Source organism: Ornithorhynchus anatinus, chromosome 14 (assembly GCF_004115215.2).
Source record: "Ornithorhynchus anatinus isolate Pmale09 chromosome 14, mOrnAna1.pri.v4, whole genome shotgun sequence".
Lineage (NCBI taxonomy): Eukaryota > Metazoa > Chordata > Mammalia > Monotremata > Ornithorhynchidae > Ornithorhynchus > Ornithorhynchus anatinus.
Genome location: NC_041741.1, coordinates 34,756,629 through 34,780,752, shown reverse-complemented (window position 1 = coordinate 34,780,752; position 24,124 = coordinate 34,756,629). Strand labels below are relative to the sequence as shown.

Here is a 24,124-nt window from a genome sequence, read left to right as displayed (position 1 = left end):
GCCCAAGGTCACACTGCAGACAGGTGGCAGAGTCAGGATTAGAACCTACAACCTCTGACTCCCAAGTCCGTGTTCTTCCAGAGAAGCAGCGTGGCTCAGTGGAAAGAGCCTGGGCTTCGGAGTCAGAGGTCATGGGTTTGACTCCCGGCTCTGCCCCTTGTCAGCTGTGTGACTGTGGGCAAGTCACTTCACTTCTCTGTGCCTCAGTTACCTCATCTGTAAAATGGGGATTAACTGTGAGCCTCACGTGGGACAACCTGATTACCCTGTATCTACCCCAGTGCTTAGAACAGTGCTCTGCACATAGTAAGTGCTTAACAAATACCAACATCATTATCATCACTAAGCCACGCTGCTTCTATTTATTGAGTGGCATGGTATAGTGGATAGAGCCTGGGCCTGGGAGTCAGATGGTCATGGGTTCTAATTTCGACTCCCCCACTTGTCTGCTGGGTGACCTTGGACAGGTCATTTCACTTCCCCGGGCCTTAGTTCTCTCATCTGTAAAGGGGTAAAGGGACTGAGACCGTGAGCCCCACATGGGACAGGGACTGTGTCCAACCTGATTTGTTTGTATCCATCCCAGCGCTTAGTACAGTGCCTGGCGCATAGTAAGTGCTTAACAAGTGCCACGCTTATTAATATTATGATTGTTGCTGTATTGTACTTTCCAAGTGCTCAGTACAAAGCTCTGGACACAGTAAGCACTCAATAAATGTGATTGAATGAATTGAATGAGTGAATCTTTTCCCTTTCTCCCTCTCCCCAAGCTTTGGGCTGCAGAAGGGCAGGGGAGGGCTCAGAGGAAAGGACTCATTGCCCACCGCCCTGGGCCCCCCAAGGGCAGGATGGTGCCCCATTTTGTTGGGATGGATGGATGGGTGGGTTCCTCCTCCTCCCCCCTCCCCAGGCGCCCCCCAGTACACACTTGATCTGGGTTTGAGTCACAAAAGAAGCCAAGTGTCCCCACCCCCCTCAAAAAACCCCCAAAACTTACAGCTCCTTGGGGGCAACGAGCCCGTTGTGAGCAGGAATCCCCTCCCTTTACTGCTGTATTGTGCTTTCCAAGCGCTTAGTACAGTGCTCTGCACACAGTAAGTGCCCAATAAATACAGTTAAACACAACTGTCAGATCCTTGTGGACAGGGAACGTGTCTATCAGCAAGCCCGTTGTGGGCGGCAATCATCTCTCTTTATTGCCATATTGTACTTTCCAAGCTTTTAGTACATTGCTCTGCACACAGTAAGCGTTCAGTTAATACGATTGAATAAATGAATGACCTCTGTTGTGTGGCACTCTCCCAAGCATTTTGTACAATGCTCTGCACACAATCAGCCCTCAATAAATACCATTGTTCGAGCCAAAGCAGCAGGTAACTGATCAGAAAACCTACAATAAAGAGTCTCCTTGTTCTGTCAGGGTGTTCCCTGAATAGAAATCTAGAGGTTTTTCTAACAGCACGTGCCCTGACAGAGGGAATATTAACAATGGCTATTATTATTGTTACTTTGCACCAGATGAATAGTGCCCGAAGGGAGGAATCTATTGTTTCTTGCAAAACAGGTTGCATCCTCGGAGGCTTAGGTTCCTGTATTGCCATTAGATTTAAGGTGTTTTTGTTTTTTCCGATGGAGGGGTGGCCTCTGGGGGTTGAAAGTCGATTCATCTTGTTTGCCATCTGTGTTGAAAGGATAGCCATTATGTGGATGCCCACTAAATTGCATCCATTTCACACGGTGTTGAATAGTCAACAGGAAAGAGCCACTTTGGAATTTTAATGTACTACTGAAGTAGGAAATAATTACTATAATTGAATATAGATGCAAATCTGACATTAGCCTGGTTAAACAGAAAATACTTTATATTTAAAGGCCTTAGGCATTTTTTGCACCCTAAATAGTATGCATTCTCCTGAGCCAGATCAGCTCTGCAGTTATTGCAAGTGCCTGGCCCAAACTAACAGAGCTGTGAAATTATTTCTACACCTAACAATTTGTCAGTTAACAGCAGAAGCAGTGTGGCTTAGTGAAAAGAGCACAGCTCTGGAGTCAGAGGACCTGGATTCTGATTTTGTCTCTGCCACTTGCCTGCTCTGAGATCTCTTGGGCAACTTTTCTGTGCCTCAGATACTCCTTAGAGTAAAAAGTAGGGTTAGTACCTGTATTCCTCCCACTTAGGGAAGCACGGACTTGGGAGTCAGAGGTCATGGGTTCGAAACCTGGCTCTGCCACTTGTCAGCTGTGTGACTGTGGGCAAGTCACTTCGCTTCTCTGGGCCTCAGTTCCCTCATCTGTAAACTGGGGATTAACTGTGATCCTCACGTGGGACAACCTGATAACCCAGTATCTACCCCAGTGCTTAGAACAGTGCGCCGCACATAATAAGTGCTTAATAAATACCAACATTATTATTACTTAGACTTTGAACCCTGTGTGGGAGTGAGGGACTGTGTCCAATCTATTCATCTTATATAATAATAATAGTGGTATTTAAGTGTTTACTATGTGCCAAGCTCTGTTCTAAGCGCTGCCCTGGGTTTAGTGCAGTGCATGGCATTTGGCTTAAAAAATATCTCAGTAGCAGAATTATTGTAATTATATGACCAACTCCTTTTCCCTAGGGAAGCATTACCAAAACATTACCCAGAGCAGTGCAGTTTAGGATTCTTCAGGACATTCAACTTCAGATGGTGTAGAGAGGTGAACTGTTACAGGGCTAAATTGTAAATTGCATGTTTTCTTAAGTATTGGGAGCTTTTTTCCTGTGAAACTATTCAGTGTCTTAAATTTTAAAACTGGTATTATCCAGAACTTTTAATTTTAATTTTTTTTTGAATAGTCTTCTAACAAAAATTCGAGAAAGAAGGCTTGGAATCTTCCTACAACCCTTTTCCCCCTTCCCCCTAATCCCACAGACCTTAGAGCTTTGGTGGCATGAGAGCTTGAGCCCATGTGCTCCAGGGCTTCATTCCTGCCCCCCTCATTCTAAAAGGTGAACAGGCTTGTCCTGACCGAAGGAGAGTGCAGGCTTAAATGAAAATCATATTTGTTTTAATTTCGGTGTTGTGCCCAAATTCAGTGCAGTGCAGTCAATCACTAGTATTCATAGGTGCTCATTGTGTGCTGAGCACTGTACTAAGCGCTTGGAACAGTATAGTAGAATTAGTAGACGTGATCGTGCCCTCAAGGAGCTATCAATTGTGTTAAGCTTTGTGGATCACTTTATACCTAAGTTATCACATTTGATATCCCCAATCTACTTATTGCCTTGCTTAGAAGTAAAAACCATGGGAATTTCAGTATTATGCCTAGATTTTGGGGTCTGACCTAGATCCAGTCAGCAGGAGCCCATTATTGCGCCAGGATTGCCTGTACTTGTTACTGAATTGTACTTCCCAAGCGCTTAGTACAGTGCTCTGCACACAGTAAGTGCTCAGTAAATACGATTGAATAAATAATAATGTTGGTATTTGTTAGGTGCTAACTATGTGCAGAGCACTCTTCTAATCGCTGGGGTAGATACGGTAATCAGGTCGTCCCTCGTGAGGCTCAGAGTCTCAATCCCCATTTTACAGATGAGGTAACTGAGGCACAGAGAAGTTAAGCGACTTGCCCACAGTCACACAGCTGACAAGTGGCAGAGCTGGAAATCGAACCCATGACCTCTGACTTCCAAGCCCGGGCTCTTTACACTGAATGAATGAATGGTGTCTGTCCCAGTGCTTAGTATAAAGTCCCCGCTGTAGACTGTGAGCTCCTTGTGTGCAGGGAACGTGTCTACCAACTTCTTTATATTATACTCTCCCAACTGCTTAGTAAAGTGCTCTGCACACAATAGACGCTCAGTAAATATGATTGATTACAGTGTTGCATCAAACGTGCCGTAATAATTATGATGATGTCTCCTGACCCTCAGAACCATGCTTTTTCTACTAGGCTACACTGTTGTGCTGGACCCTGAGTGCTCATTAATTCTATGCCCTCCCCCCAGCCTGGAACTCTTTCCTTCTTCAAATCCTCCAGACCAAAGCGCTCCTTATATTCAAGACCTTTCTGAAATCTCACCCACCCGAAAGCCTTCCCCGAGAAATTTCTCTTCCCCCACTTCTGCACCAACTATGCCCCTGTGTACTCATGTTCAACCCAGAGCACTTTTGTCTACATTAGCACATTTCATATTTAAGCACTAGCTCTTATACCTGTCTGCTTCCCCTTCTCCTGCTACATTATTTCAGTGTCTGTCTCCCCATGTAGATTGTAAACTCCTTGAGGGCAGAGATCATGTTTATTAGCTATAGTGCAGTCTCCCAAGGGTTTAGTACGGTGCTCTGCATCCAAGAGCTTCATAAATGCTATTGATTACCACTCAGTTGAACTGACGTAGTGAGGTGGTCTAAAATTCACTTCCGAGTTGACGTTAGCTGTCTCCCCATCTTCCGTTCAGTGGCCGTTTTGTTTTTAATGTAGCAAGAGTTCTGCAACTTCCCCTTTGAGTTCCTCCAGAGCCCTTGGGTGGATGCCATCTGGTCCGATGATTTGTTTACATCTCTGTTATCAATTTGATATAAAACATCCTGTGTGGTTTACCAGTTCCTCTGACTTATCTGCTACGAAAATCAATTCGGCTGTGAAAAATGCTCTAACATCTTTCTTAGTAAAGGCTGAACTAAAGGAAGAATTGTGCCTCTTGGCTATTGACTCTTCACCCTCAACTGTAGCGTTTACTGTTGTAGAGAGAGATATTAACGATGTAAGTGAGCTCCTCAAAAGGAGGCACCCCAAGACCCCAACTCCAGTTTCCGTCGGTCAGTCAATCATGTTTGAGTGCTTACAGTGTGCAGGGCAGTGTTGTAAGCACCTGGGAGAGTAGAATATGACAGGAACCTCTCCTGCTCACAACGAGTTTACAGTCAGCAAACTGTATTCCTAAAGGATGCATCCCACCTACCCATTCTGCACCATCAACCCCTGGCCACTATCCTAGGAATGAGTGCTAGGCTTGGGGGCAGCTTGTTTCCAGCCCACAGATTGGTTTGTCTCTCCAAAGGTGTTTGGGATCCATCCCACTGGAGTTTGGCAGGGCTCCCAGTTGGTTAACTCTTCCATGCTTGTTAGCAGTCTGTCAGTCAGTGGTATCAGGCATCTATCAAGTGTTAAGCACCTCGCCAGGGGGCTTGCACTATGTGTGGCCGAAGCCAGAAAACTCTTCATTCCCTGCCCTCAGGATCTTAGAATCTAATGAGGGAGGAGTGGACCAAATACGATTTACAAATAGTGTGAGTGGAAGGGAGAACAAGAAGTAGTTCAACTATATCTGGATGAAATAGCCATAGAAGGAATTGACTAGACACACGAAAACCCAAATAAAAATAAACACGTGCGTAAGTGCTAAAGCTAGGAATAAAAGAGGCTGCTGGCTTCACACAACTTGAGGGTTGAGAACTTGGTGGGGAAGTTCTTCTTGAAGGAGTGGGATTTTTAGGAGCGCTTTGACAATTAGGAGAGCTTGTGGATATTTTCCTTGATTTTACTCTTTGTATTTATCCAGTTCTTGAGGTATGAAGGACCAGTTATCAGGCCTTTTGCCTTGGTTTTCCTTTTTCCTTTTGCATGTATCATTTGCACCTAGCTCATACTTTTTTACTTTGGGCATATTTGGCAATGTAGGTTACCGTTTTACCCTTTCTCTCTCTTCTCCCCTTTAGGTTATAAACTCCAGGAAGAGAGAGAGTGTCAATTTTTTTGCATATGCCTAAATAGCAAGCTAGTTGGAGCTCTGCATGTAATAGGCAATCAATATGTGGAGCTGATGGTAATTATGTTTCCTATTTGTTGGCTTTAAGGGGACCTCACTTCAGTTTTAAATCTTAGATTTATTTATATATTCCTGGCCCATATATTCCACCTGTGTTAGGTCATTCCTGGTCTTAGGAGGGCCCCACTTTAGGATTTTGTGCTTTTAGATTTCACGTTAATTCTTTGAATTTGTCCCTATAGTTGTATTCTATAACGTGATCATTGTCTTGAGGAATCCCACCTTAAGGAAGGCTCCTGTTGTGAGACCCATGCAGTGATTGCTACAGCAGTCATTTCTCCTGCATCGTACTCCATCTAGAGAGAGAGACATATTCTCCAGGAAAATGTTCCATAATTCTCCAAGAGTTCTATCCAACCCTCATAGTTAAACCGTGTGTTATAGGAGAGCTGATTGTATATTTATGAGAGAAATGAATGACACTAGCACAAATTGGAGATTTCCCTGGCATCTCAAGTTCAGTACCTGCTGACTGCAACCTTGTAAAATGATTAAGGTGAAAAATTGCTGGGGAAAATATCTACTTCCTTTAAAAATCAAGTGAACACATTTCATGTAAAAATTCAGGTTGCTGACACCATGGATGCATCTGATAAATTTATATTTGGTCATCATGTGTATAGGAATTAAAAGAGAATTATTTCTTCTCACTGCCAGATAAACTGGATTGGTTTTGTCTGTGATGTTTCTCAAAAATAGTAACAATCAATCAACCAATCAATGGTTTTTATTGAGCACTTACGCGCTTAGCATTATGCTTAGCTATGTACTAAGTCCTCGGTGGAGTCAATACAATAGAGTTGGTAGACATGTTCCATGCTCAAAAGGATCTTACAGTTTAGAGGGGGACAGACAATATAAATAAATTACAGAGAGGTGCATAAGTGCTGTGGGGCTGAGAGTAGGGTGAATATCGAGTGTTTATAGGGTGCGGATTCAAATGCATAGGTGATAGAGAAGGAAGGAGTAGGAGGAAAGAGGACTTAGTGAGGGGATGGGGAGGAGAGCCTCTGGAAGGAGATGTGATTTTTAATAAGATTTTGAAGGTGGATAAAAGCAGTGGTCAGTCAAATATAGAGGGGGAGGCAGAGAGAGGATGCGGGGAAGGGGGCGGTTGTGAAATAACTGAGGTAGAGGTACAGTGAGTAAGTTGGCATTAGAGTGAAGTGTGTGGACTGGATTGTAATAGGAAATCAGCCAAAGTAGAAGCGGGCAAGCTGATCGAGTGCTTTAAAAGGAGTTTCTGTTTGATGCAGAGGTGGTTGGGCAATTCCTGGAGGTTTTTAAAGAGTGGGGAGATGTGGGCTGAATGGGTTTGATTTTTTTTTTTTAAGAAAAATGACCCAGGCAGCCGAGTCGAATATGGACTGGAGTGGGGAGAGGCAGTAGGTGGGTAGGCCAGTGATGCAGTTCAGATTGATCCCTGAAAGTAAATCAGTGCCATAAAACCCACCCAGAAGGGTAATTACTAAATAAGAATGGTTGACTTTTTGCCTTTGGTACAAGATTAGGTTCTTGAGTTTTAACTCTACCCAGTTTCCTTGCAATTATGAGGAAATAAAAGTAGGCTTTAGAGTGTATATTTACTACCCATGTATGTGAGATTTATTAAATATAAATTTTGGAAAGTATAGCAGTTCAGTTACTCGGTTGCATGATCTCTACTGACCTTTCCCATTTTTCAGATTTGAAATTTTAAAGCGTAATCACAAACTGGCTGTTCATGCTTATTATAAAACCTGTAGACCTAACTAACACTATAACTGTCTTTACTGTTCTTTTCAAGGAAGCTGAAATGTCATATATTTTCCTATTCGTTCTCATGTTTTCTCATGTTATTACTTTCCTCTTTTTGTTTTACTTCAGAAGGATCCTGCCCATTGAAAGCAAAATAATAGCATTGTGTCATAATTGATAATGATTTGCAGATTATTCTGAACTATTTTATCTTCCAATTGAAAGCTCTTCAGACTTAATGCATAGGGGTAGCACCTTCAATTTATTTGTGCCAAAAATTCAGTATTTAATCTTTATCCTGTACAGATAATTCCACAGAAACTAATTATATGTTTCGTTCTCATCACTGCCTGTGGTTTGACTGCATGCACCACTCAGCTGGTAAAAAATGCTTTATACCCACCACAATTTTTAATCAGTTCTTGCATCAGAAATTTCCAGCAACTTCCTCTTAATTGCCATTCAAAAGTGTAGTGTTGAAAGATTTAGCTTATTATAGTTTCAGTAACTCAATGACTGTCTCAATTATCTTCTCCTAATTCCTTGTAGGAAATTGCTGGGGGGAGTAAAGGCAAAGTAGAGGAATGGGAATGGAGAAAGGACGCCAACTTATAACTGGAAGCTTATGCCTCAAATGGCTGAATACGTTTGATTTAAGGCAGGCGTTATTTTTGATTCAGAGGACTCTGGGTAGGACTTCACCTGTAGGCGCAGATAATAAGCCTCTCTGCCTTAGGCATCTGGAGTTTCTGAACTCAGTCTGACTGAGGAATACCAATAGTTCTGTGAGATTGTCTGGTCCTGCTCCTGTGAGACCACCTCCCTTCCTTTCCACGCCAAGCAAGCTGTTTTAGTCCTTGAGTATGGACTAAGATTTTAGGTGCCAACTTCCCATTTTGAGTGTAGGGGTAAGGCGAGGGTAAGGATTTGAAGGGAGGTGAAGTTTGGAAGGGGACAAACCTGGAAACATTAACAGCTCAGAAAATCTGCACTTTGGAAACTTTCAGGTCTTGCCCCTGACTTGGGCTGGAGGAGGCTGAACGACCAGCTCATACAGTTGAGGGAGCCTTCGCTCCCATGGCTAAAGTAAAGCTGGATTGGATTGGAAATGAGTGAGTAGAGTTCAGGGAAATTAAATTGGTATTATGAACACAATTGGGAAGGTATTTCATTTAATGTGGATTAGTGACCAGAACATAGTTATCTTTCTGACAGTTGATCCATGCATGCTTCATTTGGTTGTCTTGATGTTACTTGGAGGTAATCCGATTAGATTGTAAACTCCTCAAGGGCAGGAATAATGTCTGTTGTACTTTCTCTCAAATGCATAGTACAGTGCTCTACACTCAGGCACTCAGTAAATACTATTGTCAGATTCGATTACTTCAAGTAGAGCTTGAATAGATATTTTCCCTCTAAATGTTTGAATTTTCTGGAAAGTAAAAGTCATCGAGCTAGCTCGTGAATTTTGGGTGTGGATAGTATTGTTATGCTACAACCATGTCTTTTAAGAACTTTTTCTCATTGGCAGGACATTTTGGAGTTGTAAAGATCATGGCAACCATAGAAGAGTTAGCTCATCAAATTATTGAACAGCAAATGGGAGAGGTATTTATATTTTCTGTTTTCCATATTTTTTTAAGGTTTATGTAAGTTATTTAGGATAAGGCATGTTTGATGGCTATTGAGAAACATTTAATGAAAGGAAAGAAAAAATTCCAAGTGTAAATAAACTTACTTAAAAGTCTTTAAAATATGTAATGAAGTTCTGAGTTTGCTATACGAGTATGGTTACGAGGTCACCCAGCAACCCCAAAACTTTTATCATGGTAAAATATAGAGGGAGCTTGAGTGAAGCAAGACCAAATCTTTTCTCCTAAGGGCTTTGTTACAGGTATTTCTTATATTGACTGACTCTTTTTTACTATTGAAACTACATCCTTACTGTAATAGTGAATTGTATTTTACAGCAAAATATCTGCATTCAAATAGATGTTTAATGGTCTAATAACTGAAACATGCCCCAAATCCATTATACATTTAGTATTGGTAAAAAAACAGCTGCTTAGTAAGGAAAATATTTGGTATGTATTTGAATTTTTATGCGGAATTTAAAGGGGGAATTCATATGTTACTCTCAATCACTAAAGTCTCTCTAATTTCTAATTTTATTTTTGGCATTTACACCCCAGAGAAGTGAATTCTATGCATATTCATTGTGGGTAATAGAAATCTTCAGGATGAGCTTAGAACATAGCAACACATGTTTTCATTTTCAGTAGACCCGAATGGACTTGTATTGTCCTATCTCTAGTTATTAGCCTTTCCAGATTGCTGTTTTAATGGCCTGCTGTGGGACACAGAGCGTCTTGTGAAAGAATCGTGAATGAGGAGCAATAAAAGCTGTCCTCCATCTAAGGCATTCATAGTAAATACGGGAGATAAAGGAATCTGGCCAGGATGCCAATGGGAGCCCAGCATTAGCCTTTTAAAATTCTTTAGGCCTTTGCTGTACATGTCTGAGAGAATTTCCAAACACAGGAGTTACCAGCAAATAATACTAATAATAATAAGATTTACCCAAAGAAGGAACGTGAAACGAAAAGTTAAGATTTAATTCACAAACAGAAAACCATCCCCCTTTCTTCACTACTAATTTTTCCCTTAAGGATTGGTCAAATATGATTCACTGTATGTCCTCAGGCCAAAACTTGGGCCCTAGCTGCAGCGGGGCTCCCAGGAAAAGAGAGGGAGACTCTTAGGAAGCCTTTCCCAGAGGATTCTGAGAGCTTAATTCTCTCCAGAATAATCCCCATGCTTACTGGGAAATGTGGTGCATCAGCCTTTTTGCCTGTAGGGAAATATAGTATTTTCTTTCCTTCTCTGAGATTCCTTTGCCCCTCACCAACAGGAGGTCCATTTGGATGTTTTAAAATACAATACAGCCCCAACCAAAGATGGATTGGCAGTAGTGCAGTAGAGCAGGCAAACATCATGATCTTCCAACTGTTGAGCACAGAGGACCCTAATCAGGACCCTAACCCTGCACCCATCCAAAGTATTTGTGCCTGCAGTGTAGTGGGAACAGGAATGGGAAGAGAAGAGGGAGAGATGCTGTTCCTCCTCCCACAGAATAATTGGACAGTGGTATGATAACAGATATTTGACCGCATATCAAGAAGGCAGGGGGCATGACAGGGACATGATGGAGAAAGAGGTGGGGGGCTAGGTTGCCCAGTGCCACATCTTAGAGAAAATGCCGCCAACAGAAGGTTGGATAGGTATCAAGGCAGTGACGGTTTCATAGACATGCAGTGGCTGGGGCCAGTGGAAGATTTCCAAGGGCTGCCCAGGCCAAAATGTTAGACTTCATGTAATGCCCAACTGTGGGGTTGGAACACAGTGGTCTACCTATCATACCACTTGGCCAGTTAGTTTAGCTTGTAAAATTGTGACTGGATTTGAAGTAAAATGGAATCTCACCAATTTAAAAAGGAAAAAAAAGAGAATGAGTCTTTATGAAGAGTTTTCTTAAATGAAGAAAGCAGTTAAATGAAACATGGACAGTTTTAAAAGATAAAGACAGATCAAACTACCCTAGTGATAAATTGCTCCGCTTTCTAATTCTTTGTTATATCCTCTGCACAGTGCCTCATATCCCTGGGTTAAAAGGTGTGACTAATCTAACTAGGGGTTTTTGCTTGGGAGATGCCCACATTGGGGACATTTAGCTGGGTGTCCTCAGATTAGGTCTGAAATTAGCCATCATCTGTTTAGGGCTACTTAAGGGAGATAAGAAATTAGGAACTGCACCCACAACCCAATTGCTAGATCCGTATAGGCTCCAGTGTCCATGGCAGAGAAAGATTCCCAGTCAAGACAAGATCAAAGTTGGAATTTAATTAATAATGCAAATTGGAAAGGCCCACAACAGCCAATACTAAAATCAAGGTCTACAAGGAATTATTTAAAGCCACTGAGCTCCAAGACCGTCAGGGTCAAGTGGGTGATCTGGCGACCAGAAATCTTTACACCTTGTGCTTTGACCCGGCAGCTGACTGCCCGAGACCTTTGCTTGGGAAAGAGACTTGGAAATAGAATGTAGTCTAAAATAACTCCCAGATTAAGATAATGATCAAATTGCCTTGCTGGAGAGTTTAACTAGAGCTTAGGTCAAGAGACATATTTTGCCACATGAAGATGTCTTCTGATGTGCTCTCAGAGGAGTAGGCCGGCACTACCCTGCAGACGGACCAAAACTAAACTAAGTCCTTCTTAGCTACTCCCCCCAGGACAACCCGGCTTCACCTCTGGGGACTTGGACTGGGATGAGGGGATGGGGTGGGGAATGACATTATTGTCAGAGGAACCTGTCTTTTCTTGGTCTATCTCAAGTGGATTGGGTGGGTGTCCTCCAAGGCCTGGGATCTTGCTTTCTCTGTTCATTCCTGTACTTCACCAGTCAATTATATCAGCTCATCCAAAACACTTTCGCTGTGAAACTACAGTGGTGATGGAGCCTCCCATCTTAAATGGCGGATGACCCTCGGCCCACTCGTGGAGACCTTGGCTTAGGGGAATTGATTTTAGTTGTAGCGATTCATGCAGAACCACTCTGTCGTCCCTCTTAGTTCCGACTGGGACTGTGGGCTCACTAAGTCTGGCAAGAGTGCAGCAGCACATTATAAAGTCCCCAAGAACTTTATGGTCAGACCCACTTATGACCAAGATGACCTTGGCATACTGCCGATGCTTGGCATGGTACCATAAACCAGTAGTGGATGCCAAGGTAGCTACTTTGGTAATCACTTCAGTCCATCACTTTTCACATGACAGCTTTAATTTCAGCTTTCCCTCCACCCCCCGCCTGTAGTCTTATGCTCCTCCGAAGCCCACCACCTGGCCCTGCCTCACTCTTGGCTTGCAGACCTCCAGTCCCTGCTCGTGTTAGCCTTTCTTGTTATTTTGTACTTTCCCAAGCGCTTAGTACAGTGCTCCGCACACAGTAAGTGCTTAATAAATACGATTGAGTGAATAAAAGGACCTTATACTTCCCCTTCCTCAAATCAACCAGACCTCAACTCCCTGAACCTTCAAAGCCCTCCTAAAGCCTAACCTCCGCATATAAGCTTTTCCCATCTAATTATCACTACCCAAAGTCTTACCAACCTTTCAGCTGCCTCTTACTCTGACATATTTATGCCCATCCTCATCATGTATGTACATATATTATAACTATACATGTATTTGTGACTTTTGTTTCTGTTGCACCTAGCACGTTGTGTTGCATTCTGGAGGTGCTCAATAAATGTCATTTAAACACTTCTTAGTCTGCCCACTATGCGTGTGAGATGCCTTAGGTGGTCCTTCAAGCAGAAACCCTCACCACTGATTGCAGAGCTCCCCAAAAGGTACTCTCCATGGGGAAGTCTGGGGTCAGGCTTTGAGAAAGAGGAAGTATAACAAATAGATAAGATGAAGCTTATTTCAATTTGGCCACTATTTCTCATCTTTTAAACCCTAGGCAGGTGGGCTTCTATTGATCAGCACTGTTGTTTGAGAAATATAGGTGGTGATAAATAGTGTGTTTTATCTGCTGATTCACAAGTCTTTCTGTTATCTATTATAGGAAAATCGATTAACATTAGTACCTCAATACTTCTGACAGATTCTAGGCTCTGAGTGATACATTTCCTTTGTTTTATTAGCAGAAAATAGTTCAAAATTGAAACTGTGAACCAGCAACACCAGGTGTCATTCAAAGACAAAAACAATATTTTAGTACATTTTGAAGGTAAATGAGTGTTTTCTGGTTTAAAAAGATCAACATGTCCTACATCATGCTTTGCTTCATGCCTGTAGGATGGCAACCAAGGCCAATTACATTCCTGTTAGTGAGGGACTTTTTATGCCTTCAAGGGAAATTCAGTTTCTGAGGGAGTTGACTCTTTGTGGGAATCTGCAGTACTTTCAGAAGTACTCCAAATGTCTGAAGAGTAGACTCATACCAAGTCACAGCAGTGGATTTCTTGGTTCTGTGACAGTTTCAAATGCTTCTATGACTCAAATATTTCTTGGATCAGGCTTAAAATGCACTTTTCTCTGAAAAATGAAATCATAATTGAAAGGAATACATTTCTTCCAAGTGATCATACCATGCCAATGGTGTAAAAGTAAAACTAAAGTATCGGGATCATTATGTACCATGGGGTTTCTATATTTAGCTAAATCTTTTATTCTGAACTGGTGGTTAGAAAATATTTTAAGATTAAGTATTGATTCAGGTTAAATAAATTTCCTAATATCTATTGAAGTTTTGGCTTCAGATTATGAAAAATATAGCCATGACTTCTCTAGTTTTCAAATCGACCTTCAGACATCATGAAGCTTTTTGATTCTACCGTCATGGGATAGTAATATCAGGAGATAGTGTCAAAACCCCAAAGTAGTGGCAGTATGCAACACTAACACGTCTGCATTTTCAACAGCAAGTATAAATTCTGTCAGATCAAACATAAGCCACTCACAAAACTGTATCATTCATTCAGTCGTATTTATTGAGTGCTTACTGTGTGCAGAGCCCTGTACTTGAGTGCTTGGAAAGTACAATTTAGCAGTAAAGAAAAACAATCCATGCCCTCCCCGGGCATACAGTCTAGAAGGGGGCAGACAGACATCAAAATGAGTGTACAGGCATCAATATAAATAAATAGAATTATAGCTATATATACATAAGTGCTGTGAAGCGGAGAGAGCAGGGAAAGGGCAAAAGGAGCCAGTCGTGACACGGGAGGGAGGGGGAGCTGAGGAAAAGGGGGGCTTAGCTTGGAAAGGCCTCTTGGAGAGGTGAGCCTCCAGTAGGGCTTTTTCCTCCACCATATTCTAATTATCTGGGAAGAATAGGAGCTGTTTCATTGAGAGTAAGAACAAAGGTGCTATGGTATTACACTTTCAGTTTAGAAATTATCTCACAATTTGGTTACCAGTACAAAAGCTATCTGTTGACTGTTGCTCCCAATAAGGTCATCTGGGCATCAATCCGGGAATCAGGAAGGCAGAAAACAAAACAAAAGCGTAGTTTTACTATTCTCTAAAATCATGATTCATCCATATCTGCAGTACACTCAGCTCTCCCATAAAATGTACCTTCAGTACCTGTTTTAGTAAAAACACTGTTAGGGAATAGGGGGCCATTCTTCTGACAACACACTTCTGTTTTGAATACAGCTCACTGTGGCATTGGAAGAATCAGTCATGCACATGCATGCAGCTTTGGACAAAAGCAAATATTACACAAGTTTTCCTTAGCATGTTTTTTCCAAGAATGCAGCCCTATATTGTAGAGAAACTGGGTGTGCTACCTGGAGTTCTATTTGCAATATTTTGGAAAGGATCTAGAAAAGCCGTAAATGAATCAGAGACACCACCAAGATGATCGGGAAGGTGGAGTTGCTTTCCAAAGGGAAGAGACTGAGACGATTAGGAGTCTTGTAGCTGGAAAGACAAAACCAGGAAAGGATCATTAAAATTTGCAAAATCATAAATAGTGTGAACCAGGGGAACACAGAATTGTTCTTCATTAATTCCAGTCAATCAATCAATGGTATTTGGAGCCCTTACTGTATGCAGAGCACTGTACTAAGCCCTTGGGAGAGAAAAGTATAACACAGTTGATAGAAACACTCCCTGCCTACAGCGAGCCTACAGTCTAGAGAATTCTTTCCAGACTAAAGGGTAATTATTGAAACTTGGTGGCAATATGTTCCTCAAGATGGCAGATTCTTTGTAAATTATAATTATTTTTTTTGTCAAGCCTTCATGTACACTAAGTGATTCCTGTGAGAGAAAACGTGGTTGGGAATTTAACGAGAAGCTGCAGAAGCTGTAGCAGAAGGAGCTACAGCCCCTCGGAGTCAGGAGGACCTGGTTTCTTTTACTCTCGGCTCCCCTACTAGCCTGCTGTGTGACCTTGGGCAATTTACTTAACATCTCTGTGCCTGTTTCCTCTCTGCAAAATAAGAATTAAGTACCTGATCTCCCTTTCCCATAGACTGTAAGTCCCAGATGAGACGGGCTGTGCCCAACCTGATTATCTTGTCTTCCCCACTTCTTAGAAAAATGCTTGGCATAGAGTAAATACTTAGCAATACCCCAGTTCTTATTATTATGAGGAGGAGGAGGAGGAGGATGTCACTGGAGTTGTCCTGAGCCCTTTCAGCACCTTTTGGGAATTCTGTTCTAAGATGGCCTTGGGGGCTGATGACGATAATGATAGAGTCTCCCATCATAAACGATGGGTGACCTCTCTGTCACCTCTTGAAGGGTTCAGGACCAGAAACCTCATCCCTTGTTTTTGTTTATGAAACTATAAAGAATCTCCTCTCTTGAGAAACTTTATATCCTCTCTTTTGAACCTATCACCATCGTTTTTCAAAAGTTATCCTGCAGTCTGGAATTGGTGGAAAAAGTCCTCTGTTGTGGATCAAATTAGTTATGATTTTGTTAATTTTAATGATCCTCTTATGATCTTAGACTTTCCATATTGAAACACCCTTATTTCTGGATGTTTCTTGTTGCCCATCCCACTCTCCCTTCCCTCTCATATCCCTCCTTCCCTTCCCTCCGCTCCTGTCTTTAATCCCCTTCTCCACTCTTCCTGCCCCTCTTCATCTCTTCCTCCCTTCATCCCCTTCATCGCCTTCCTCTTACCTTCCTCCTCTCCTTATCCCCTTTCCTCCACTCCCTTCCCCTCCCTTTCTATTTCTCTCCCCAGCCCACCTCCCGTTTCTTCCCCCTCCCTTTCATTGTCCCCTCTCCCTTTCTGCCACTTCTATGTGGCTCTTCATTTCTGCTCCCCTCCACCACAGTGTGCTGTGGGTCTGACTGCGAAGAGATCTGGAGGCTAAACTACCTTGGAAATGCACAGGTCCCACTTGTCTCTTAACTCCAGAGAAGAGCAGCCAGGTGTCCCTAACTTAGCTCCCAATCATCTTGGGGCCAGGGGAATTAGCTCAAGTCAGCAGGAGCCCAGGAAGTATCTTCAGGAGCACAACAGCTGGGTGAATTAGCATTCAGATTGCTCTTTAGCATTCCTCTTGAATGTAAATAATTTTCCTTCCCCCTCACCCACTTCTTTTTCAGATTTCATTGTTCTCATCATTCGATGCTTTACTCAGCAGAGCCAGAGTCGACCTGACTGTTGCAAGAACTATCTCACATTAAAGCTTTAAAGCACTTGTGAAAAAGGGGGCTGGTTCTCTGTTTTCCCCCAAATTAATCTTTTGCTACATTTAACTTAAATTCTGCTGGAGAATTTGAACCTCCTATGAGGCAAATCTCCTGAAGTTGATGCTGTCTTCTGAAGTCATGTTAAGTGAGATTTTTTTTTTACTGTTATCATCATTTGCCATTCAAACTGTATCCCACAAAGTATTTAGAGGAACAATAATTAGTTTGCAGACCTGATGCAACTGTGTAACTCACAGGCAGCCTTTCCCTCCACTCCTTTCTTATAGTCTGATACCCTGAAGGTGTTCTGAACTCTTCCTAGCCAAAGAATTAAGAGAATCGTGACAAGAGAAAGAGTGTCGCAAGCAATATGAATCTATGGTAATGGTTCTCGAATATTTTTGCTATGACCTCTGCTGGGGCCGCCATGACATTTTTGTTCATGCGTCTTTTAAAAATTACAACTAACAATGATATACGTAGCTTTAAATGGAAGGTACCTGGGCATATAAGAACTGAAAGTAGCCAAAAAGCAAAATTTTCAAAAATAACTATTTTAATTATTTGACTACTTATTGGCCGTCACAGCTAATTCTTGGGTGATCACACTTGAGAACCACTGCTCTATTAGTCTCCCCCTCAGGAAAATTGTGTTGAAAGATATCTGATTCAGCTTGCCACAAAGTAGCACTCAGCTAGCTATATTTATATTTTCGTGCTGATTCGTCTGAAGAGTCAATGTTACAGAGCATTATCCTTAAGTAACTATTACCCCAATTACATGTTTCTTTACTTTTAGATTGCACAGTCTCAAGGTGCAGTAATGGATGGGACTGCCCAAAGAATACAGATTGTCCCAGCAGATTCAGGTCTTGCTTTACCACAGCGCATACAGGTATATTTATTCTGAGATGTTTGGGGAAAAAACCAAAACTTGGAAACTACTCATTTTGTGCTCCCTCTAAAGAGGCTGGAGCTGTTAAATGTAGGGTCTACCTGACATCCATCTACTCAAACCCATCCTACTGGGACAGAGTCAGGGAGGAATGAAACTCTCCCTCAGAGGGCTCAGTGCAATGGCTCTGTTATCTCTGCCTTCTCACACCCAGTTCATTTTATCCACAGTTATTTCCCTGTCAGTTACAGTGCATTTTTATAAATTTCAGGGCTTCAAAGAATCAAGAGGAGCTTCTGCAGAAGATAGTCTTTTTGACAGATAGTATTTAGCCCAAATACCTTCCAGTTCTAGCCTGGTGAATGGGGTGAAACAGTTCCATTCACTTCTAACAGGGATCATAAATCTTAACTGTATTTTCAGCCCAAGACAAAAGAGTTTTTATTCCTGAGAGATTACAGGGTAAAGATGGATCAGCAACCTTCAAAAATTCAGAGCAAAAGAAGAGCCCAGCAGGTAAAATCCATAATAGGGAAGAAATCCATACCAAATAGTGCTACCCCTTCTAGTTTTTCTTTCCTTTAGAGCTAAGTTTTGGAGCTATGGTAGTTTGGTTGCATATTGGTGGGCCGAAGGTAATTATAGTCAGAGCAGGATTTCCCGAAAGGGGTTTGAACAGAAGATTTCTTAATCATAGGGCTGACCAGAGCATTTATAAGCCCTGGGACCCTCTGTCCTTTTCAGTCTAGTCACAGTGGACCTCTTGTGTATTTATTGAATTTTGCCATACTTCCCAGATTATTGGATGCTGTGCAGTTTAGCTCAGAAACTTAAGAACCCTATAGCCAACCTATCTAAGCCCATATTTGGAGTTTTGCAATGTCCATATAAGAATACTTATGACATTTTGGCTCCAAGATGTAATCCATCAGTGGGAAAAGTCCTGTTGTGTGGTTTCTAAAATGTAGCCTAGAGACAAGTTCTCCAAGCCCGGGGAAACTCTTCAGGGGTGTTATAGACTACCAAATGATTATTCTGTCCATCATCTGTAGAAGCAGCATGGCTTAGTGGGTAGAGCATGGGCCTGGGAGTCAGAAGGACCTGAGTTTGAATATCTGCTCCTCTACGTGTCTGCTGCCTGACCTTGGGCAAGTCATTTCACTTCTGGGCTTCAGTTACCTCATCTGTCAAATGGGGATGGAGACTGAGAGCTTCATGTGGGACAGAGACTATGTCCAACCTGATTAACCTGTATATTAACAGTCCTTGGCACATAGTAAGTGCTTAATAAGTACCGTTATTATTGTTATCATTATAATTATCAACCCTACAGTCTGCTGTGTTGGGTGTAACTGAAGGAACTTCGAACAGAGTGTTCAGTTCTCAAAATATGGACATATTGCAGACCTTTCAAAAAGATAACCTTTTAAAATTCTTATGACAAATCCTTTTCTATCTTTAAAACGTTTGCGAAAATAACTATTAAGAGATGTGTAGAGCTAAAATTAACTGTATAGCATCACCATGGAGTTTTCATTTTTATATCAATCTACAGTATTTTATGAGCACTTAGGGTGTGCAGAGCACTGTACTAAGCACTTGGGAAAGTTCACTATAACAGAGTTAGTAGACATGTTCCCAGCCCACAAGGAGCTGCAATTTGCTTATTGTGAATGAGGTCCTTTACTAATTAAACTGGTATACGTGGTTAGTTCTCTGAAATTGCATACATATTCAAAAACTATTGGTTGAATAGGGAGAAGGAGAGGTATGCAGTGGGCATATGATAGTATTGCTACAGATCATTCTATCTAACCTACATAGGGGAGATAATGCTACTAATATAAACTCCTTTCCTTTTGCAAGCCCGTCAGAAATGATTTCATTTGAAACAGTTATCAAATGTTTGTATAAATGGACATACACTTAACATCTTAAAGCCAATATAGTCCCCTTTTACACTTACCTCCATGTGAAGATATCTGTTTTGTGATGTTTGGTTGTGTTTTATTTTCTGTTTTTGTGAAAATTGATTTTTGGTGGGGAAGGACACTTGCATTAAATGGGTTTGATTTCCACCACCATCGATTTTAAGTATGTACTCAAGCGGTGAGAGAGAGAGGTCATCAGGTAAGTACTATGGGGATAAGAAAGTCCAGAAGAGGTTTATAGATTATTCCATAGTGTCATTCTTGACTGTGGTTTAGAGCTTTTTTAATTCAAGCCCAAATCCATTTGTTCATAATAAGGCTGAACCCAGAAAAAAATTGATATTTTGCTGCATTACCCCTTCTTGAAGGGGCATGTGCAAGATTGCAAGATATTTCCTAGTATTTGCAACTCAAGCTCATCTTGAAAGTGCCTAGGTTCTTTTCCAGTTCCAGGATTGCACCACTCCCAGAATAACCGAGTAAGTGCTATGTCAGAGAATGACTTCCTCACTGAATTTGAATTCCAAACAGAAGTTTGGACTTGGAACCAAATGCATCCCAATGTCAATATGTTGCTGTCCAATGTTCTAGATAATGTATACATGTGATTCGTGCTTGGGTGTTTTACTAGCTGTTCGGGGACTAAAAAATGACTTACATTGCATCAATTCTCCATCTAATGTTTGGCTCTTACAGCCATTCAGTGTAGAGAGTGTCTCTGAGAAAAAAAAGGAAAAGTAAAATAGGATAATAAACGGAGGCAAATGTTTTGTTAGATTGTTACAGATCAGCAAACTGGCCAGAAAATTCAAATTGTGACAGCACTTGATCAGAGCACATCAAGCAAGCAGTTCATCTTAACAAATCATGACAGCGCAAACCCAAGCAAAGTTATACTTGCAAGGCAAGAATCCACCCCAGGAAAGGTTTTTCTTGCAACACCAGATGCGTCAGGTGTCAATCAGTTGTTTTTTGCAACTCCTGATCTGTCTGCACAGCACATTCAGGTAAGACTTCAGAAACTGTTCAAAAAGGTAGCATGCCCAAAATTTGCATATGTAAAGAGAATCACAGTGGCTATTTACCTCATATCCAGACACAATTTATGAACAGTGTGGGCTGCAAAAAATTACAATAGTTCCTGACAATGAAGTGTTAATCAGTGGTATTTATTAAGGACTTTCAGTGTTCAGTTGATAAATGTTAGGAATCATTTATGTGATCCACTTATTGCAATAGATTCATTGTATTTCTGTGTTTGCTCCAAAGCCTAAAAAATTAAATAGTGTTTCATAAGGCTAGACCCAACAACATTGTAGAATATGGGAATTTAGGAATTTTTTTTCGTTTTCTTATTCTAGAATAATTGTTGTGGTTGAGAAGGTATTTCTTAGGGAACTTTTTGTCTGTATTTTGTAAGATTGAAATTATACATTCGTTTATTTCTTGCTTGAAGGAAATTATTAGGAATATTTTGATTTTGTGAAAAAAGCTTGTCTTAGTGGAAGAGCACAGAACAGGCAGCAGGGAGAACAGATTCTAGTCCCTGCTTCACAACTTGCCTCCTATGTGACCATGGGCAAGTCCTTTACCTTTTCTGAATCTCTATTTCTTCATCTGTAAAATAGTGGTAAAGTACCTGTTCTCTCCCCCTCTGGTCTGATTTAGGCTTGTGTTTACCCCAGTACTTAGCACAGGGCTTGGAAAATAGTGAATATTTAATAAGTGGTATTATTGAGAAATAGAATGAACAGTCTGTTTTGAAGCAAAGTGAATTTTGAAGAAAAAAGGGAAGATTTGCTCTAATGATGAATTGCTGTTTGGGGGGCAAAAAGTGAAAAGTAATTATCTTCTTCTATTGCAGATCTTAACAGATAACTCTTCCACAGATCAAACGCCAAATAAAATATTTGACCTTTGTGTTGTATGTGGGGACAAGGCATCAGGTAATTTCTGTAGCAGTACTGTTTTGTAAAAATCCAGTTCTGAGTTGTATTTAAATCACAACTTTGCAAAAACCTTTTTCATTTGTAAAATGCTTACTTCTTTATTAGGTAAAGGACTGCCTAATTTTAATTCTGATTTTTATTTAGAAATAAAGTACTTAAAAGAAAAAGGCAGGTGAATTTTTACATAGCTGCTTACTCAAATGTTCCCATTCTGATTGTGTTACATCTAATTTAGAGATAGTATAAGATAGCCAAATGGATTTGTAAAAAATAAGTAAACAAAAATACTGGGAAAGAATTTTCATTATAGAAAAGTATGTTTAACAAATTCATTATTTTAAAAGGGAAATTGAAAATTATAAGGCTAGAGGGGACCTGGAGATTGTCCTTTCCAACTGACTTTTCTCAAATTATTGACTTAGTAGCAGAACCACCGGGAAGGGTAATAATTTGTTGGACTTCACTCTCTCTCTCTCTCTCTTTCTCTCTTTTTCTCATTCTCTCTTTTTCTCTTTTTCTATTCCTCCCCTTCATACTCCAAACCAAGAAGGCCATATAAAGCAAAAAAGTGTTTGGTACCATATAAGCCATAAGCCATACCATGAGCAACTTCACTCAGGGGATACAAAGGTTAGACTTAAAAGGTCACAATTGCACGTTATAAAAAATCACAAGTGATGTAATGGAGAGCACCTGTAGCTTGCCCATTCGGATAACACCAGAATGAAAGGGCACCCAGTAAAGTTTGGAGGCAGTGGGAGAGAAGCACTTTGTTCATAGGGAGTGGAATTTTCTACCACAGAGAGTTATACAGATTGAAATATCAGTAGATTCAAGGATGAGAGATCCATGAGTTACCAGAGGGAAAGTTAGGTATATTAGACAATATAGCTCGTCTAGACTTTAAGCTCATTGTGTGCAGGGAATGTGTCAGCTAACTCTGTTGTACTGTAATCTCCCAAGCGCTTAGTACAGTGTTCTGTCCCGAATAAGTGCTCAGTAAATACCATTGATTGATAATATTTCCAAAACCAGGATGTGTGTTAAGAAAGCCAGGATACACCCTTGCATAGAGAAACTAAATACTGGGTTGAAGAGAGTGTTGGTCCTAATAATGGCATTTCTAAAATACCTTAGGCCTTTCAGGTAAAACCCAAATAGGAGTGACCTAGACTCTGGCTGGTCCTTTGCATCTTCACCTCAGTGCTGCTGAGGTAGATCAGTTTTGACCAAAATAAATTAATGTAGGTGTATCTTAGGGAATGTACGCCCTGTTTAAATTTTCCATACTAATGTTCCCCTCCATTCATGCAGGGATTTGAGACTCTCTTATATACTGATATTGTTTCTTTGATTTAGGAATTCAATTTTCAAGCCTATCGTCCGTTGTTTTCAACCATGCCCACACTATTAATGTTGGGACGTTGGATCTACTTTAATATTGTCTAAGTGACTAAATTGGGAACTATATCCTGAATTTTAGTGCTATTTTTTTTATCTAGAGCATAAAGTGAGCCTTTGTATTTATTGACTTCTCATAAGAAAGAGGTATAAAATGCTTTCAATTTTTATAAACCTGCAACTAGGGCGTCATTATGGAGCAGTAACTTGTGAAGGATGCAAAGGTTTCTTTAAAAGAAGTATCAGAAAAAATTTAGTATACTCATGTCGAGGATCAAAAGACTGCATCATCAATAAACACCACCGAAACAGATGTCAATACTGCCGGCTTCAGAGATGTATTGCATTTGGAATGAAACAGGACTGTGAGTATAAACTTAAGCTGTAAAATGAGAAGAAAAAAGTAAATTTAGGAGTGTTTTTTTGACAAGTCAAGATACAAACTAGTCTCAAAAATGTGCTGTGTGACCTTGGGCAAGTCACTTAATTTCCCTGTGCCTCAGATCCCTCATCTGTAAAATGGGGAAGAAAACTGTGAGCCCAATGTGGGACAGGGACCGTGTCCAACCTTATGACTTTATATCTACCCCAGTGCTTAGAACAGTGCTTGGCCCATAGTAAGTACTTCAAAAAATACCATCATCATCAACAATTTATAGTTTTTTATTTTATTTTAAATGACTGCAAATCCTGATAAGTGACATTACTGGGTATCTGGCTTTCATAGTTATATTCTTCAGTTCATTCCCAAATCTACTGTTTTGCCTCTTGAGAGCATTTATCTAAAGAACCAGACATTTCTAGTTTTTTGTAAACATCGCCAAGATAAACAAAAGCTTATCTTCCTTTTAGAAATATAGAAAAATGCAAGCAGTTTAACAGTCCGATCCAGCCTTAGTAGTAATAATATCCCTAGTCAAGTGGCAGAGACAAAGCTCATCTCAGACTAATTTTAAATTTTTTATCCATTTTCAGCATAACGAGCCCTATAAATTGAGCACCCATTCTTTGCCACAGTGGATTTAGGAGTTCTAGGAAATTTATAGAAGTTTATGAGTTTACAGACTTAGCGTGTAGAGTGGGAATATACCAAGGAAACATGAGAAAATAAATCTTCTTGAACATAAATAGTAAAACAAAATAGATAACAGTATGTACTAGAGGAGAT

At 40.8% G+C, this 24,124-nt stretch overlaps 1 protein-coding gene across 15 annotated transcripts in view; it reads left to right on the top strand.

Annotated features, from left to right (window-relative positions):
- Positions 1-24,124, top strand: part of NR2C1 (nuclear receptor subfamily 2 group C member 1) — a 44,478-nt gene that overhangs the window by 3,402 nt on the left and 16,952 nt on the right. Inside the window, exons 1-8 of one of the 15 annotated variants that reach the window (XM_007670057.3) lie at positions 9,079-9,160; positions 16,694-16,920; positions 17,068-17,161; positions 17,580-17,675; positions 18,099-18,191; positions 20,383-20,613; positions 21,471-21,552; positions 23,142-23,321. In XM_007670057.3, the coding sequence (XP_007668247.1) occupies positions 17,159-17,161; positions 17,580-17,675; positions 18,099-18,191; positions 20,383-20,613; positions 21,471-21,552; positions 23,142-23,321 (685 nt within the window). In that variant the 5' untranslated portion in view covers positions 9,079-9,160; positions 16,694-16,920; positions 17,068-17,158. Of the gene's footprint in view, positions 1-5,705; positions 5,813-8,559; positions 8,665-9,078; positions 9,161-16,693; positions 17,162-17,579; positions 17,676-18,098; positions 18,192-20,382; positions 20,614-21,470; positions 21,553-23,141; positions 23,322-24,124 lie in introns of those variants that run through there. The other 14 variants (XM_007670056.3, XM_029078881.2, XM_039914031.1 and 11 more) reach the window with 14 other exon arrangements.